At 38.5% G+C, this 19,027-nt stretch overlaps 1 protein-coding gene across 1 annotated transcript in view; it reads right to left on the reverse strand.

Annotated features, from left to right (window-relative positions):
• Window positions 1–13,802: 13,802 nt before the first annotated feature.
• Window positions 13,803–19,027, reverse strand: part of FAM186A (family with sequence similarity 186 member A) — a gene marked incomplete at its 5' end in the record, with an annotated part of 68,016 nt that continues 62,791 nt past the window's right edge. The window contains 3 exons of the mRNA XM_044226382.1: window positions 13,803–13,989; window positions 15,236–15,387; window positions 18,044–18,236. Coding sequence (XP_044082317.1) covers window positions 13,803–13,989; window positions 15,236–15,387; window positions 18,044–18,236 — 532 coding nt within the window. The remainder of the gene's footprint in view (window positions 13,990–15,235; window positions 15,388–18,043; window positions 18,237–19,027) is intronic.

Below are 19,027 nucleotides of genomic sequence, written 5' to 3' on the forward strand. Positions count from 1 at the left end.
GCATTATGGGGCCAGTTGAGTTCAATGATTATTTAATGTAATACTAGTCAGCAAGTTTGAAGGCTTTTCTGAAGATACATTCAGCTTCCAGGGTACAGGAAGGGAGTAGGCTGAGAAAATTTGGTTTAAGCTGGGCTGTGGACAACCAGGGAGTAAGGAGCAAGTGAGTCTGAGTTGAGAGCATATGCAAAGGACTGATTATAATTGCCTATCATGGAATTTATTTATTTATTTTTTTTTTAAATTTTTTTTTTTTTAAGATTTTATTTTATTTATTTGAGAGAGAGAGACAGTGAGAGAGAGCATGAGCGAGGAGAAGGTCAGAGGGAGAAGCAGACTCCCCATGGAGCTGGGAGCCTGATGTGGGACTCGATCCCGGGACTCCCGGATCACGCCCTGAGCCGGAGGCAGTCATTTAACCAACTGCGCCACCCAGGCGTCCCCTATCATGGAATTTAAAGTAGATTACAAAGGAATTGAGGACATGAAAGGGTAAGGGATGCAATGAAGGTGGTAGAATCAATGAAGTAAAAGATCTCTGTGGAGATCAAAGGATTGGTAGAGTTAGGGTACTAGCTCGGGTGAGCTGTAGAGAGGTGATGTTTGGAGAATGAGTCATTTGAAGCAGTATTATGGAATGGTTGCAGGGTTTGTTTTGTTTTGTTTTTGCAATGAAAAGGTCAAGGGTATGATAAATGGCTAGAGGATGAAGTCACCGAGGGAGAACAGATCAAAATATTACAAGACCAGGTGTTGGAAAGAACTAAATGAATATTAAAATTGCTGGGGATTATGACAGAAATACTGGATAGCATGGCAGTGAGAAAGGAGGAAGTAAAGGACTGCAACAGAGAAGGCAGTGGGTGGTAGATAGTGTAATGACAGGAGACTTAAGGTTGAGTATTATTAGAGAGGAGAGAAGAATGATCTAGAAGTAGCATTGAGGAGTGAGGAAGACCCGCACCTCATTTCCCAGCCAACTGATGGTGGGGGGCGGGTGGTATAGGAGTTAAAATAGACATCATTTTAGGGACATACACCTGGGTGGTTCAGTCGGTTTAGCATCTGAGTCTTGATTTCCAGTCAGGTCATGATCTCAGGGTTGTGAGATCAAGCCTTCCGTTGGGTATGGAGTCTGCTTAAGATTCTCCTTCTTCTTCTCCCTCAGCCCCTCCCCAAGCTCTAAAAACAGACATCATTTTAGAGGGGTACAGGGAGAGCCAGGGGTCAGGCCCTATTTTGAATATTTTGAAGTTAAATTGTAATAAGCATCTGTGTTAATATAGATGTATTATATTTTCTGTATATTACATGTTCTTTATCTATAGTTTTCCTTTGACCTTAATGATGCTTTTTACCTCGAATTCTATGTTTGGTCTGATATTAGAAATCTGCTTGGCTTTCTTTTGGTTCATAGCTGCCTTTTTCCATCTTTTTGTTTTAATTTGTCCAATGTTTCTTTTCAGTATGTCTCGTGTAGACATTATACTGCTAGATTTTGTTTTTTTTATTTTTATTTTTATTTTTTATTTTTTATTATTTTTTTAAGATTTTATTTATTCATCAGAGAGAGAGGGAGAGAGAGCGAGCACAGGCAGACAGAATGGCAGGCAGAGTCAGAGGGAGGAGCAGGCTCCCTGCCGAGCAAGGAACCCGATGTGGGACTCAATCCCAGGACGCTGGGATCATGACCTGAGCCGAAGGCAGCTGCTTAACCAGCTGAGCCACCCAGGCGTCCCTAGATTTTGTTTTTTTAATTCAATCTAAGAATTTTATCTTTTCTTTGCTGAGTTTAACCAATATATTAAATTACTTCTATGTTAGAAGTATTTAAGTTTTCTCTCTTTTTTTTTCTTTTGTTTCTTGCTCATTTCCTTGGATAAATCAATTTTATCTCTGGGTTTGTAAGGTGTGCATTTTATATTTGTTCTTTATTGGTTATCCCTAATCTGCTAAGGGATTTACTTGTATTTTTCCCCTAATTTATGAAATTTATCAATACCTATCTGTATCTTCCCCCTTAGTAGGATAAATACTTTAACACATGCACTCTTCCCTATCTCTGGATATTGCATTCTGTGCCCTAATTTGTTAAATCTGGGGTGTGTAGGTATGTGTATAAAATGCCTTATTTTTTAAGATTTTATTTATTTGAGAGAGAGAGTGAGTGAGAGAGAGTGAGCACATGGGCAGGGGAGAGGAGGGACAGAGGGAGAGGAAGACTTCCCAATGAGCAGAGAGCCTGATGTGGGGCCTACTCAGTCACCCAAGTGCCCCTAAAATGCCTTTAAAAAAAAAAAAAAAAAAGGTTTGTTTGTTTATTTATTTATTTATTTATTTGAGAGAGAGAGAGAGAACCAGCAGGAAGATGGGCAGAGGATGAGGGAGTGGGCAAGCTCCAAACCAACTCCCCACTAAGGATAGAGCCTGGTGTGGGGCTCAATCCCAGAACCCTGAGATCATGACCTGAGCCAAAATCAAGAGTCTGCTGCCTACCCGACTGAGCCACCCAGGAGATCCGTGATTTTTTTTTTTTTTTTTAAGATTTATTCATCCATTCCAGAGAGAGCAAGAACACAAATCAGGGGAGGGGCAGAGAGAAAGGGGGAGAGAGAATCTCAAGCAGACTCCTTGCTGAGCATGGAGCCCAATGTGGGGCTCAAACCCATAACCCCAAGATCACAACTGAGCTGAAAACAAGGGTCCAACGTTCAACTGTCTGAGCCACCCAGACACCCTGTACAATGCTTTTTTTAGACAATAAACTTCAGAAAGTTATTTTCTCATTCTTACTATCTTATATTTTATAGCATTTCCTAAAATTTTTGTTTGATATCTTCTTTCCTCCAGGAATATTTTCCTAGGGTCTTTATGATAATCTGCTGAGACCTTAAAGGTCTGAGAATGTATTTCTTGTACCCTCACATTTAATTGATAACTTAGCTGAATATTAAATTTTGGAGTCAGAGTTTCTGTTTTTAGGGGTACCTGGGTGGCTCAGTTGCTTAAGTGTCTGCTTTTGGCTCAGGTCATGAGGCAAGAGTCCTGGGATCAAATCCTGAATTGGACTTCTTGCTCAGCAGGTAGCCTGCTTCTCCCTCTGCCTGCCACTCCCCCAGCTTGTGCTCTCAGTCTCTCTCTTTCACACAAATACATAAATAAAATCTTTTTTTAAAAGTTTCTGGTTTTGATATTTTGGAAATATTTCTTCATTGCTTTCCTGCTCCTAATGTTGCTCTTGAGAAGTCTGGCACCATTCTGATTCATTTTATTTATTGGTGAGCTGCTCTTCTTAGAAAGGTTTTAGAATTTTCTCTTTGTCTTTGGAGTTCTTAAATTTCATTAAAATATCAGTAGGTATTCATTTTCCCATATCAACCCTATTTATCACCCTGTATACCCTTTCAGTATCAATCTTTCTTTGGAAGTCCTTACTTTTTTTCATGTATCATCTTCCCTCCATTTATTTTTTTCTCTCCTGTTAGCACTCCTAATATATAAATGCTGATATTTCTATGTCTAGCCTCCATATTTCTTAATTTTTATATTTTTCATCTCTAATCCCTTCTTGATGTCTTCTAAAAATATTTCTTGACCCGATCGTGGGCTATGTCTATTTTTTTTTTTTTCCCCGTGGGCTATGTCTATTTTGCTGTTTATATCTTCTAATGAGTTTATTTCAACTGTGTTTTGAATATTCAGTAATCCTACTTGTTTATAATTGTTTTGGCTTCATTATCAGTATCCTCTTTAGGGACATTTAGTTGGCATGTATTCTATTAATTCTTGTCATCTAGAGTAGGCTATTTAGCTTATCGCCTTTCTAATTTTCTAGTTATTTTTCCCTGTGAGATCATTTTCTCTCATGGGTATCAATTATCAGTCATCTTGGTAGGTAATGAATGAAGTGGGTGGGAAGAATCAAAACCCAAGCCTTAGTTGTGCCACCCCTGGTGAGCAGGGTTCAAATCCTCATTTTCACCAGGAGGCTTTGCCCTTTAGTGAATTTGTCTGTATCTTACCCTAGGCCTTTTGTTTTCTAAGAATGTATTGTCTAGTCCTTCAGATGAAAAGAAGGTCTGTGGGTTGGGGGAGGTAGGAGGAAACACTTTGATGCTTATTGGTTAAGTCAATATTTACTTTGCTTGTTTTACTCTACACCCAAATAGTGTTCTGCTGTGAATCTGCTTTCCAGTATTGGGGTAGGGCTGAAAGGGAAAACAATGATCTGAGTCTGGGCAATGTTGAGGGGGGTAGGAAAGAGTCCAGCTTGGGGTGGCTCAGTCATTAAGCGTCTGCCTTCAGCTCAGGTCATGATCCCAGGGTCCTGGGATTGAGCTCTGCATCGGGCTCCCTGCTCATCAGGAAGCCTGCTTCTCCCTCTCCTGCTTTCTCTGCTTGTATTCCCTCTCTCACTGTCTCTTTCTCTGTCAATGACTAAATAAAATCTTTAAAAAAAAATTTTTTTTTAATAAAAGAACTCAATCAAAATTTCTTTGCAGATTCACTCCCCATGTTTGAGAGCCTGGCTTTCCTCTGTACAGGGCTACCATTTCCCTTCTTTATCAGATCACAGACACCTTCTGACCCTCCAAGGGTTTCTGCTGGTCTTTCTTTCTTTCTTCCTTTCTTTCTTTTTTTTAAATGTCCATTCATTTCTTACTTCTGAGGCATCTTTGGGTTTAGGTTCTGGGAGGTAGACTGTGCCACTTTGCCATCATGTCAGTGGCCAGATAATGTCCCTTTAATAAGAGCCTACCACAGTGTTTGTTGAAGTTTTGTGTTTCTAGTAATCTAGAGCAAAGGATTTTCTTTCTTGAGTGGTCATATTAATAGTTTGGAAATGAAGATGTTTAACCTAAAGAACAATAGGCGAATGTAAGAGCATAAAATGGGCAAAGCAGTGGAAGTGCCTGGGTGACTCACTTGGTCAAGCCTCTGGCTTCTGACTTCAGTTGCGGTGATGGTCTTGGGGTTTTGGGATTGAGCCCTGCATCAGACTCCCTGCTCAGCGGCGAGTCTTCCTCTTCCTTTGACTCTCTTCCTGCTCCTGCTCTCTCTTTCTCTCTCAAATAAATAAATAAAATATAAAAAAAAAAAGAATAGGCAAATCAATGCATATACATGAAAGAGCAAAGTAGGAATTTTACTGCAGCACTGGAATTTACTTGCTTGTGTTTAATTTTACAGTCACTTGGGAATCTTCTTAAACCTGGAAACAAGACAAGAAAATTACTCTTATTACAAATTGATCTTAAATATATTTGTAGTAATATAGATGATTCATAGGGAAAATAAGAGTGCCTTCAGAACTCACAAATTTAAACTAGTAAAATAGATACGTGATCCCTATTTATAAAAGTCACATTAACAGGAGAGAACGTTTCCCAGGAAGAGCAGAGCTTGGCAATAGCTTATTATATTTGTTAACCAGTCCTCTTATATGTTAGAGCATGACCAAATATTGACAATGGTTATTTCTGGGCATGGACTTCTCTGTATTTTTCAAATTTTCTATGATTAATGTGCCTTACTTTTGTAATTGGAAAAAAACAAATATTATTTTAGTGGAATTTTCATGGGGGAATCCCCTTATAAGTACACAAACTTATGCAAGGATATTTGCTGCAGCATTGTTTGTAATGTTGAAAAATATAAAACTTCTGTCAGTAGGACAGTTCAATAAATTGTGATAGAACTATACAATGAATATCAAGCAATCAATAAGAATGATGATGTAAGTCTATAGTACCATAGAAAAAATTTAAAGATATACTATCAAGTGAACCCCTTAAGCAGGTTAAAAAACATGTTCAATAGGAGCACATTTTTTGCAACCAAAAAGCAAGTGCACAGAAATCATTTGAAAAATATATGCAAGAAGTTGCTGCTCCATCCTAACAACATGTAAAAAGTTGAACAAACTGAAAACTAGCAACTCTTCTTGGATCCTTCAGAGAAGTGAGGCCACAGGACAAACCACTGCCCCCAAAGTGGAAAGACAGGAAATACAGAGAATCACAACTTACTGGAGTAAAAATCCATGAGCAGACACTTCTGCAGGAATGAGTGCCTGGTAGAAAACTTATACTTTTTTCTTTTTAAGATTTTATTTATTTATTTGAGAGAGAAGACAACCAGGGGAGAGAGGGAGCAGTAGGTTCCCGCTGAGCAGGGAGCCTAGTAGGGGGCTTAATCCCAGGACTCTTGGGTCATGACCTGAGCCAAACCAACTGAGCCACCCAGGAGCCCTGACAACTTACGCTTTAACTGATGAATTGCAGGAGGCTCAGTATGGATGAGAGAGTATCAGACTCCAGAGGTCCCAGTCAAAGAGATCTCTAGAATCTACCAGGTCCTCACAGTGAAGATTGGAGAAAAATTCCCTCATGCTTCTCTCAGGAGAAGGGGGGAAAGTAACCATTTTGAAAAGTACCAAAGCATACCATTCTTCTTAAATTCTGCCCTCAAGAGAAACTATTTTACCAAAGCCTAACCTATGGTGTTTCGTTAGGGCCCCATAGGTAAATACCTATTTGGTATTTGGAGGAAGGTAAATACCTAACTCTAGCCTTCTATGTAAGAAAAGAGAAATACCGAATTCCAGCTCCCTCTAGCCATCCTATGCCACCAAAGGTGGGAATAAGGGATCTTGAGAAGCACTGGTGAAGTTCACAGACCAGATGCATATGCTCTTCAAAGAACTGAGACCTAATCATAGGACTATACAGTGTTTCCCCTTCTCCTGTACCTTACACCACACCATTAAAGGCTTATTTGCCAGAGTTCCTTTCACCTAGTACGTCACGTCTGGATTTTAACAAAAATTACCAGCATACTAAAAGGCAGAAAACATAGTGTGAGAAGACTGCATAAGCTTTGGACCAGAGTCAGATATGGTAGGGATGTTAGAATTATCATACTGGAAATTTAAAATGACTATGATTAATAGGCTTAGGACTTTGATGGAAAAAATATATAAGAACAGATAGATAATGTAAGCAGAGAGATGGATATTCTAAAAAGCAAGCAAAAAGAAATAATAGAGATCAAAAACACTAAAAAATGAATAATGCCTTTGATGGCCTCATTAGTAGGCTGGGTATGGCTGAGAAAAGAATTTCTGAGTTGGACGATATGGTAATAGAAACTTCCAAAACTGAAAAGCAAAGCAAAAAAAAAAAAAAGAAGAAAAAAGAACTGAAGAAAACAGACAGCCAACATTTATAGGACAGCTGCAAAAGGTGTAACATATGTTTAATGGGAATACCAGAAGAAGAAAGAAAGGGACATATTTGTTTTATTTATTACTATAGGGTTTTATGTATTTGTTGAGAGAGAGAGCACAAGCAGGGGGAGCAGTAGGCAGAGAGAAAAGCAGACTCCCCACTGAGCTAGGAGCCCCATGCAGAACTTGATTCCAGGACCCTGGGATCATGACCTGAGCCGAAGGCAGACACTTAACCAATTGAGTTACCCAGGTGCCCAAAAGGGACATATTTGAAGCAATAATGCTGGAAAATTTCTTCAAATGAATGTCAGACACCAAACCACAGAACTAGACACTCATATAACACCAAGCAGGATAGATGCCCCCCCCAAAACCACACTTAAACATACCATATTCAAGGTTAAGAGTCTTGAATCAGAAGGAAAAAAACACCTTACCTATAGAGGAGCAAAGATAGGAATTACATCCAGCTTCTCAGAAAGAACATAAGCAAGAGAGAGGAGCATATATAAAGAGTTGAAAGAAAAACTACCAATTCAAAATTCTGTGCCCTGCAAAAATTTTTAAATGAAGGAGAAGTACAGACTTTTTCAGACAAATAAAAATTGAGGGAATTTATAGCCAGTAAATCTGCTTCGCACAAAGTTCTTCAGGGTCACCTGGGTGGCTCAGTGGGTTAAAGCCTCTGCCTTTGGCTCAGGTCATGATCCCAGGGTCCTGGGATCGAGCCCCGCATCGGGTTCTCTGCTCAGTCGGGAGCCTGCTTCCTCCTCTCTCTCTCTGCCTGCCTCTCTGCCTACTTGTGATCTGTCTGTCAAATAAATAAACAAAAATCTTAAAAAAAAAAAAAAGACATTCTTCAGATAGAAGGGACATGATGTAAATCAGAAATTTGGCTCTATATAAAGATAGAAAGAGCACTGGAAGGAATAAATAAAGATAAATTTTATTTTTCTTATTCTTTTTTTTTTTAAAGATTTTATTTATTTATTTGAGAGAGAGACAGTGAGAGAGAGCATGAGTGAGGAGAAGGTCAGAGAGAGAAGCAGACTCCCCATGGAGCTGGGAGCCCGATGTGGGACTCGATCCCGGGACTCCAGGATCATGACCTGAGCCGAAGGCAGTCGTCCAACCAACTGAGCCACCCAGGCGCCCTATTTTTCTTATTCTTAACTGGTCTAACATAATAGTTGTTCAAAATAATAATAATAGCAACAATGTATTCAATGATGTATGCATGCTTATGTACAGGTTAAATGGATGAAGAAATGATACAAGGGATGGAGTGGGGGCAGAATTAGGACTATTTTGTTATTATAAGGTACTTGCACTATCCATGAAGCAGTGTAGTGTTGTTTGAAAATGGGTTTGTTATAAATATATAGTGCAAACTCTAGGGCATCAACTTTAAAAAATAATGAAAGAAGTATAAATGAAGAAAGGAGAGAAAATGGAATTATAAAATCTCAAAACTACAAAATGTAGAAAAAGTGTGAAAGATAAAAGAACAAGGGCAGTAAATAGAAAACAGTAACAAATATGGTAGATATTAACCCAAATCTATCAATAGTCACCTTAAATGTTTATGATCTAAATACACTAATTAAAAGATAATGATTATCAGAGTGGATCCGGAAACAAGACCCAAATATATGTTGTCTACAGGAAACTGACTTTAAATATAAAAAGGGGTGCCTGGGTGGCTCATTTGGTTGAGCATCTGACTTTGGGTTTTGGCTCAGGTCATGGTCTTGTGAGTTGTGGGATGGAGCCGCAAAGTGGGCTCAACATTCAGCGGAGAATCTGCTTAAAGATTCTCTCCTCTGCCCCACCCTCCCACTCATGTGCCTTCTCTCTCTCATAATTAAATAAAATCTTAAAAATAAATAAATATAAAGACACATAGATTAAATGGGTAGAAAAAAAATACCATGATAACACTAATCAAAAGAAAGTAGTAGTTATATTAATTTCAGACAGAGTAGACTTCAGAGCAGGGAAAGTTATCAGGGATAAAGAAGGGCATCTAATGGGGTGCCTGGGTGGCTCAGTGGGTTAAAGCCTCTGCTTTCGGCTCAGGTCATGATCTCAGGGTCCTGGGATCGAGCACCGCATCGGGCTCTCTGCTCAGCAGGGAGCCTGCTTCCTCCTCTCTCTCTGCCTGCCTCTCTGCCTACTTGTGCTCTCTGTCTGTCAAATAAATAGATAAAATATTTAAAAAAAAAGAAGGGCATCTAATAATAAAGGTGTCAATACTCTAAGATGACATAATAATCCTTAATGTTTTGTCTAACAGTAGAGCATCAAACTACAGGAAGCAAAAACTGGTAGAACTGCAAGGAGAAACAGGTGAATCCTCTGTTGTAGTCAGAGGCTATAACAGTTCTCTATCAGAAGTGGACAGATACAGCAGGCAGAAAACTGTTAAGGATATAGTTGAACTCAACAGCACCATCAGTCAACTGGGTATAATTGACATCTCTGGACTATTTTATCCAACAGTAGCAGGTTATGGGGCACCTGGGTGGCTCAGTCGGTTAAACGTCTGCCTTCAGCTCAGATCATGATGCTGCAGTCCCAGATCAAGTCCCGGATCGAGTCCCAAATCAGGCTCCCTGCTTAGCAGGGAGTCTACTTTTACTTCTTCCTCTCCCTCTGCCCCTTCCCTGCTCCTACTCTCCCTCTCTCTGCCTGTCTCTCTCTCCCAAGTGAATAAATAAAAAATCTTTAAAAAAAAAATAGCAGGTTACACATTCTTTTCAAGCTCACATGACTATAGGAAACGGAATCCCTGACTAAGAATGGTTGTAAGGCCATTTATTGCTCACTTAACGAAATCCCAGAGACAGGTGTACTCAGGGTTGTTCTAGTAACTAGATGTCATCAAGGGCAGGGTTTTATTTATTTTCCTTCTCTGTATTCCTGGTATATTGTCTTATCCTGTGGTTATCACCTTAGGATTACCAAAGATTATAGTAGCTCCAAGCATCCCATCCAGGCAGGAAGAGAAATTTTAGTTCCATTCACCTCTGTTGGAAATAGGAAGGGGAACTGAGCAGTAGGGGGAGATATTGTTTATTTTAGTTTTGTTTTTAAGGTTTATTTTAGGAGATAAAGCAAATGAAGCAATATGCTATTGGCCCTGGATCTTTACATATATTTTTTTTCCTTCTGCCTGCCATTTATGATCTCTTGAATCCTTCCCACAATTGTATCTCAGTACTTAGTTATAGTAACTGATATATAGTAAATAGTCAGTAAATATTTTTGTAAGGAAACCAGGCATAGCAAAAGTAGAGTCAGTTTAACACAACTCATCTCTCCAAAACATGTTGTCTAATATCAGGGAAAGTAAGTAATGCAGCAATTACCATATAGAATGGTAAATGGTAGGATACTCTTAATTACAAGATGCTATGGGAACACATAGGAGGAGTTAGAGAAGACAGCTCAGAAAGAACAATTGTTTAAACTGAGATCTAAAGAATAGTAGAAATAACTGAACCCAGAGGGAAAGAAAGTCTCTTGGTTTGTACATTAACTTCCACAAAGTGAAACAAATATAATCCTTTTTGAGGGAGGAAGACCTTGAAGAAATTCTAGTGAGAAAAAAGGGGAGGATGGCAAATAGTAATTGATCATATATTGCCCAATTTTACAAATTTAAGATGTCTTAAAGCTGTATGGCTTGTTTCTGTTTTTAGTGAAAAAAAAAATAAAGAAAATCCAAGACTTCAGTTCTCTTTCCTATAATGTCTTAATTTTTTTTTTTTTACTGTTGTAACCATCCGCTACTCAGAAAGTTTTCAGGTGTCTATCTATACAAGTTAGAAACTCCTAATACATATTTTATATATAGTAGCACATGAAAACAGAAGTTTGGACAAAGCGCAATGGACAGGTTGCCAAATTAAATACAGGATGCCTGGTTAGATTTAAACATTAGATAAACAAAAATAATTTTTTAGTGTAAGTATAAATTGCATGGACCATACTTATCCTAAATCACTTGTGTTTTTTTAAAAAAAATTTATTTATTTGAGAGCATGCACGTGTATAAGTTGGGGGGGGACAGAGGGACAAGCAGACTCTCTGCCAAGCGGAGACCCTAGCACGGGCCTTAATCCCAGGACCCTGAAATCATGACCAGAGCTGAAATTAGACACTTAACCAACTGAGCCACTCAGGTGCCCCTAAATCATTTTTGTTTATTTGCAATTCAGATTTACCTAGATATCCTATATTTTTATTTGCTAAATCTGGAAAGCCTAACAATAGATACGAGATTTCATAGAGGAATGCTAAACCAGGATTTACAAAGTAATTGACTCTTACTAACTCACTTTCAGTATGAAATGGTCAAGGAGAAGAGGATTTTGAGAGCACTCCTAACCTTTTTCCACTCTAAGAACTTATCACAGGCCCCCACATTTTGGAGGCCCATAGAATGGGGCCTGGTTCAATCTCTGAAAAAAGGTTGAGACTATGATTGATTGGCTAGATGCACTAATAGTAGAAGCAAAGAAGAAGCTGCTACTGCACTGGGATAAGCCTTCGGCCTCAGAGTTTACCTGGACAAAGTAAGCTCCACTGTTTCCTATAGACTAGACATGGGTCATATAATATACACCTAACCAAGAAAGATGGCATAGAGTTGTCATGGATTCTGTCCAGAAGGGCTGCATAAATATGCAAACACATCTGAGTATAGAAAAGCTGGAGGTATCACAAATGTCAACAACCAGTTAGAACAGAAATATATATTTGAGAGAGAGTGTGCAGCTGGGGTGAGGAACAGAGGGAAGGGAGAAAGAATGTCAAGCAGACTCTGCACTGAGCATAGAGCCTGACATGCGGCTCAATCTCACAACTCTGAGATCATGACCTGAACTGAAATCAGGAGTCAGATGCTTAACAGACTGAACCACCCAAATGTCCCAGAATTTTGAAATATATTTGACAAGATCAAGAAATCTGCAGATGAGATTTCCAGTGATGGTAATCTCCAAGGAACTGACCAAAGTACCTTACGAAAGAGTCAGCTTTAGAAATCTCCCAGATCCAGGAAGCACTGATGTTAGAACACAATAGTAATAGTCAATCAGAACTTTCCATTTCCTCTCTCTCTTCTCTAGAGCTCTAATCCCTAAAGGGTCCCCTAGTAGCAAGCTAGAAAAGTAGGAAGAGAAGTAGTAGGCCAGAAAAAAGCAGCTGTTAATATTCTCCTTCTCTAACTGTAAGTTGTAATAGTCTTAGCTGGAAGAGAGAAGCCTCAACTTTAAAACAAAACAAAGATTTACTTATATATAATTCCGGACATTTTACCAACCAGATAAACATATTACTGAGACATTATCAGAAATGTCACAGAACAATCTCAGTTTTCATCCAGAGGCCTGCTGAATAAATGTAGAGATAAAATGTCACTTTGGAAAATAGCTTGGAAATTTCTTATAAAAGTTAAACATAACACTTATCTAACCCATCAGTCTCACTCCTGGGCATTTACCTAAAATAAGTGAAAACTTACCTTCAACCCAAAATGTGTTTATAGGGTGCTTGGGTGGCTCAGTGGGTCGGTTAAGCATCTGCCTTCAGTTCAGGTCATGATCTCAGGGTCCTGGGACTGAGCTCCACATTGGGCTTCTCCCTCTCCATGTGCCTGCTGTTCCCCTTGCTTTTGCTCTCTCCCTCAATTGCTCTCTCTCTCTCAAATAAATAAATAAATCTTTTTTTATTTTTATTTTTTTTAATTAATTAATTAATTTATTTATTTGACAGAGAGAGATCACAAGTAGGCAGAGAGGCAGGCAGAGAGAGAGAAAGGAGGAAGCAGGCTCCCTGCTGAGCAGAGAGCCCGATGCGGGACTCGATCCCAGGACCCTGAGATCATGACCTGAGCCGAAGGCAGCGGCTTAACCCACTGAGCCACCCAGGCGCCCCAATAAATCTTTTTTTAAAAAACCTGTTTATGAATTTTATAGCAGTTCTATTTATAAATGCCCAAATCTGAAATCAGCTCAAATGTCTTTCTTTTTTTTTTTTTTAAAGATTTTATTTATTTATTTGACAGACAGAGATCACAAGTAGGCAGAGAGGCAGGCAGAGAGAGAGAGAGAGAGGAGGAAGCAGGCTCCCTGCTGAGCAGAGAGCCCGATGCGGGGGTCGATCCCAGGACTCTGGGATCATGACCTGAGCCGAAGGCAGAGGCTTTAACCCACTGAACCACCCAGGCACCCCAGCTCAATGTCTTTCACTTGGTAAATGGATAAAAATGTGTGATACAGCGATACAATGGAATAATATCAGTCAGTAAATAAAAAGGAATGAATTAGTGATACTTATAATGTGGATGAGTCTCATAGGAGTCACACTAAGTGAAAGAAGCCAGATTCAAAAGGTTACATACTGTATATCTCTACTTATACTGCATTCTGGAAAAGGTAATGTCTAACTTCACAACAAGCACCAGTTTTTGGTCACTCCCTGGTGCTAGAAGATAAGGTCAAGTTAGGGAAACAGAAGGTATATGACCAAAGGCCCAATTACCAAAGTGCTCCCATTCCTTAACTTACTGTGATTTAACGGATGCGAGAGATTTTCTGAAGGTAGACTGAACATCTAACTGGAGTAGCATAGGAATATCTGGGTACCCACCCAGCTGGGCCCAGAGCGAATGTATTGATGTCTTCTCTGCTATTGGGTAGCTTGAAGTTGACAGATCAGCATTCCAGATAGCTCTCATTTGGTCTTCTTGTCTAGAGAATCAGAGACACTAATTGAAAGCGCCAAACTCTCCTGAACTCTATATCCAATTAAAATGTATGAATCTTATTTTCCCCGTTTCTCTTCCTCACCGTCTTATCCTATAATGTCCTGTCTGGCACCAAAGAACATTAGCTATGTCCACTTTGACTGAGCGATGGATTAAAATAGCAGAATTTGCTGAAAGAGCTTTTTTTTTTCTTCCCTGAAAGTGCATTTTCATGACTTCACCTAGTAATCTATTTTAAAACTATCTTCTTAGTTTCGTGGAGTATATAAACCATATCCAGATTTTTTTTCCCCAGCAGTGTTCTTTTCCATTCTTTACCAAAGCTCCTACCTTCTTTTTTTTTAAAAAAAAGGAAAAAGTAATGTTTCTAAGTTTCTTTATTCTGTTAAACCAATTTGTTTCATGGTAAGGAAAATTAGTGTCATTTTTTATAAGACCAGCTTTATTTTTAAATTTATTTAATCTATTTAATTTTTTGAAGTTGAACTAATTTATTAACTGAGCAAAAGTAAAACAATTCAAATAGAATTCAAGTAACAAATGTTCCACAAATCTATAAATGTATATCCTCATATGATTACTGATATGAAGCTTTCATCTGGAAAAATCTATTAAGACTAAGTTATGATTCAGTTAGATATAAGTGCAAAAGTATAGACAAAGTATTCTAACACTTCATTCAATAAGTTCTGTCTGGTCCAACCATTTATTTAAAGTCTTTAGCATTCCTAGTTAATGACATGGAAAAAATAGACACCTAGCTGAATCTTTGGGGTAAGCCTGTGCATGTGAGATGAGACATCCAAAACACATTATAAGGAAGGGATGTCACAGCTTATATCCCTCCAGGACCATAATTTTCATGTCACCTGTGGGAACAAGAGAGCCCCTGTCTTGGGATTGTTATAAAGGAGGGCCACTAAAGGGAAAACTGGACTTAATCATTCTTGGAAAAGAACAGACAAGGAGCAGACCAGCATCATATTTTTTAAAAAGAAATAAAATAAATAAATAAATAGGAACTCAAAATTAGATGTTAAATATTTAAGTAGAAATATATGTAAATAAGCTTCTTATTAAATTGGCTAAGAAAGTCAATACTACCTTAGACTTTCTACTGCACCATATCATAATTGGTGAAAGAGAAGCTCTTGGGCAGGAAAAAAAAAGTATTAGGTCCCACATATCATTCAAATACAGTTTAATGTCAGTCTTTTTCAAGCACATACCGCAATTTCTTGAATGTGTCATACTTTCTATCTTCTTCTATTAGCAGCTCTAGGAATGGCTGCTGAACAAATTTGGCAGAGGCAGGTATCTCCTTTTTGTCAGTGATCAAAGGTATGGGCCGACTAAGATTCAATTTATACATCTCTTGAAGCTAAAAACAAATCGGTGAAGGTAAAAAAAAGTCAGAGTCTTTAAGAAGTTCTGAGCAGGCCCTAGCTAAACTGTGACTCTTTCTTTTCCATGGACTTGCAAATCCTTTTTCTCCATCCTCTTTCTCTCTTCCTCCAATCACACCTCCACTTCCAACACACAATTTCAGAGGTGGCACTATGTTATATAAAAACCTTTGTCCTGGGCGCCTGGGTGGCTCAGTAGGTTACAGCCTCTGCCTTTAGCTCGGATCATGATCCCAGGGTCCTGGGATGGAGCCCCACATCGGGCTCTCTGCTTGGCGGGGAGCCCACTTCCCCTCCCTCTCTGCCTACTTGTGATCTCTGTCTGTCAAATAAATAAAATCTTTAAAAAACAAACAAACAAACAAACCTTTGTCTGAGGAGCCTCAGTGGCACAGTAGGTTAACCATCTGACTCTTGGTTTGGGCTCAGGTCACGATCTCAGGATGTAGGATCGAGCCCCAAGTAGGGCTCTGTGCTCAGCATGAAGTCTGCTTGCTCTGTACTCAGCATGAATTCTGCTTAAGATGCCCTCCCCCTTTACCCCTCTCCCCCACACTCTCCTGCTTGCTCACATTCTCTCTCAAATAGATAAATAAATCTTTAAAAAAAAAAACAAAACGAACAAACAGAAAAACCCTTCGATCCTGCATAACCTGTAGTCCTGGTCCTCTCATTTCCTAGCTGTGTGATTTTGGGTTAGTTGCTAATTTTATCTGCACCTTTCTCCTCATTTCTAAAACAAGGATAATAACACAGGGTTGATGTGGGTATTGTATAAGATAAAATATATGAATACACATCATAAATTGTGAAGCACTATGCAAATCTAATGATAGCTAACACTTACTGAATACTTGCTGAATGTAACATGCTTTTTATATATTAATTCATTTGGTATTTCCAACAATCTTATGAAGTGAGTAATGTTATTATCCTCATCTTAACCTTCAGAGATCTGAAGCTTGGAAAATTTATACCTTGAGCAAGGTCTCTTAGCTAACGTGTGGCAAAGCTGATTTGAACCCACACAATCTGGTAGGAGAACCAACCTCTTGCATATAAGGTATTTATTCATTTCTACCCTCTTCTCCCTTTTGCTTTTTTCTCTCCCATCTTATGCCTTGATAACCACTTCATCATCTAGATTGTGGATCCCCTGACCCCATACCCTTATTCATCCCCTGAAATGTCCTAGATACATGATTTCTGTTAGATAGTTCGTGACACTGCCAACTCAGCTTGCTTTATTCCACCTACATTGACCATATTTTCCAAACCCAAACGTCAAAAGTATCCTTTTTTTTTTTTGGTCAAAGAGCTTTAATACTTGAAATATCACTGTTCTAGAAAATTCAGACTATGTCTGATTTGGACCAACTATGGTAAGAAATGTCTTTGTACCTTCTAAAGCATCAAGTAATTTTATACATTAATTTAGTGAAAGAAAAGGATATATAGATATAAAATACTCCTAGAATACCAAGAATGTTCTAAAACTCCATGCTGGAGCATGTAGTGGGAGCATGTAATCCCAGAGCAAAGAATTCTAATCTCAGCTTTATAACTTTTTGGAAGGACACTATCACTCTCAAAAGCATACTAATGATTATCTCAGAAGAGCTTTGGCACATAATGAGTGGGTATCAGAGTTTAACAGGAACTTCTGGGCCTGGTCCTATATAAGCAAGTTAAATAAACTCTTACCTCCTTTATTGTATACTCATTCTATTAAATTTTGCTTTCTGATAGGTTTTCTTTTTAAAAGATTTTATTGCTTAGTAATCTCCACACCCAATGTAGGGCTTGAACTACAACCCTGAGATCAAGAGTCGCATCCTCCACTGACTGAGCCAGCCAGATACCCCACTTTCTGATAGTATTGAGGAGAGAAGTAACCATCATGAATCAGTTGGAGAGTGGTGACTTTAAGAGGTTTCATATCTAGAGGCTGGTAGATGCAGGTTGACTAGGAAGGAGTTGAGCATTTATGGACATCTCCCCCGTTCTAATCTTTTCCCATCTAGAGAGTACAGCCAGTATCCCTAATGTCAAGTTAGGAGTTTTCACTGGGGTCATGGTATACTGGCTTGAATGGTGAACTCCTCAAAAGATGTGTTCCCAGAATCTATGAATGTGACCTTATTTGGCAAAAGGGTCTTTACAGATATAATTTAAGGATGTCAAGATGAGATTACCCTGGATTGACCAGGTGGGTCCTATATCCAATGACACATGGCTTTAAAAGAGACAGAAGAGAAGACATAAGACACACTGGGAAGAAGGCCAGGGGAAGGTCAGAGGCAAAGATCGAAGTTATGCAGCTATAAGCCAAGGAAAACCAAGGATTGTCAGCAGCTACCAGAGTTCAGGAGAGAGGCATGGAACAAATATCTCCTTCAGAGTTTCCAAAAGGAACAAACCCTGCCAACACCTTGATTTCATGAACTGGCCTCCAGAACTGCAAGGGAATATATTTGTGTTGTCTTAAGCCATCAGGTTTGTGGCAATTCATTACAGCAGCCCAAGGAGACTAATATACATGGTATCTCCAGGTAAATGTTATTTTTCCAAGCTTACCACTTTTCATTTTTCTTACAACACACTGGGGAGAGGAAATAGAAAACAGGTTACCTGGCTAAATAAGAACATCATTTTCCTCAGGTACTGATTCCGTTTCTGCTCTAAAGACTTCTGTTTGTTGGTCCAGACCTGCATAATCTTTTTCTGGTAGTCATCAATTCTGTTTAGCAGTATGAAGAGGTTCTGGGTCTCATAACCTTTCCCAGTGTTTTGGAGGGCTTGTAATCGTCTGATTATGTTGTTTCTTGAAAAAAATTTAACAAGAATGAGATTGATATAACAACTGACCTAACTCACCTAACCTGGGCCTAGTTATTTTCAGTTCTCATCCTTAGTAAGTAGAGTGGGATGTGATAGGAGTGGGAGACTTGCTTAATGAGACCTTAATCTAGTTTCTTATATGACTTTATTTTCAAAAATCTATATGATTGTCAAGTTTTCATTAACTTGAGTTTTTTAGTGTTACAATAATGTTGCTTATTATCTTAATATTATTTTAATAGTTTTCTATTTTAATATATTAATATAATACAAACATATTTAATATATTGTTTTAATATTAAAATTTTGGTATTGATATGTATAAGATATATAGAAGGTAGTTAATACAGTTGTGGAAAAGTCATTGTCCTTGCCTTCAAAGCACTTACAAGCCAGAATAGGAGACTAATAAGTTAACTGTGTCAAAGACAATGAAACAAATGCTAAATAGACATATAAACATGCTGTTGGAGCAAAACAGAGAGCATAATTCATACAAGAGAAATAAAGAAGGCCTCATAGGAAGATGTTGCATAGGATCTTGAGGAACAGTGATAAAAATATACTCTCTCTCTTGACAATAACATGTACCACCACGTTTGAGCCTTCTGAACAGATAGTGTTTTGCCATCTCTGTTCTACAGGAGAGGAAAAGGAATCTGAGCAAAGTTAAGTAATTTTCTGAAGTTATATAATTAGTAAATATCAGATTTGGGAAGCAAACCCAAATCATCTCTATTCCTACAATACCTGTATTTCTCAAAATGTGGACCG

The sequence above is a fragment of the Neovison vison genome, chromosome 12 (genome assembly GCF_020171115.1).
Source record: "Neovison vison isolate M4711 chromosome 12, ASM_NN_V1, whole genome shotgun sequence".
Taxonomy (NCBI): Eukaryota; Metazoa; Chordata; class Mammalia; order Carnivora; family Mustelidae; genus Neogale; species Neogale vison.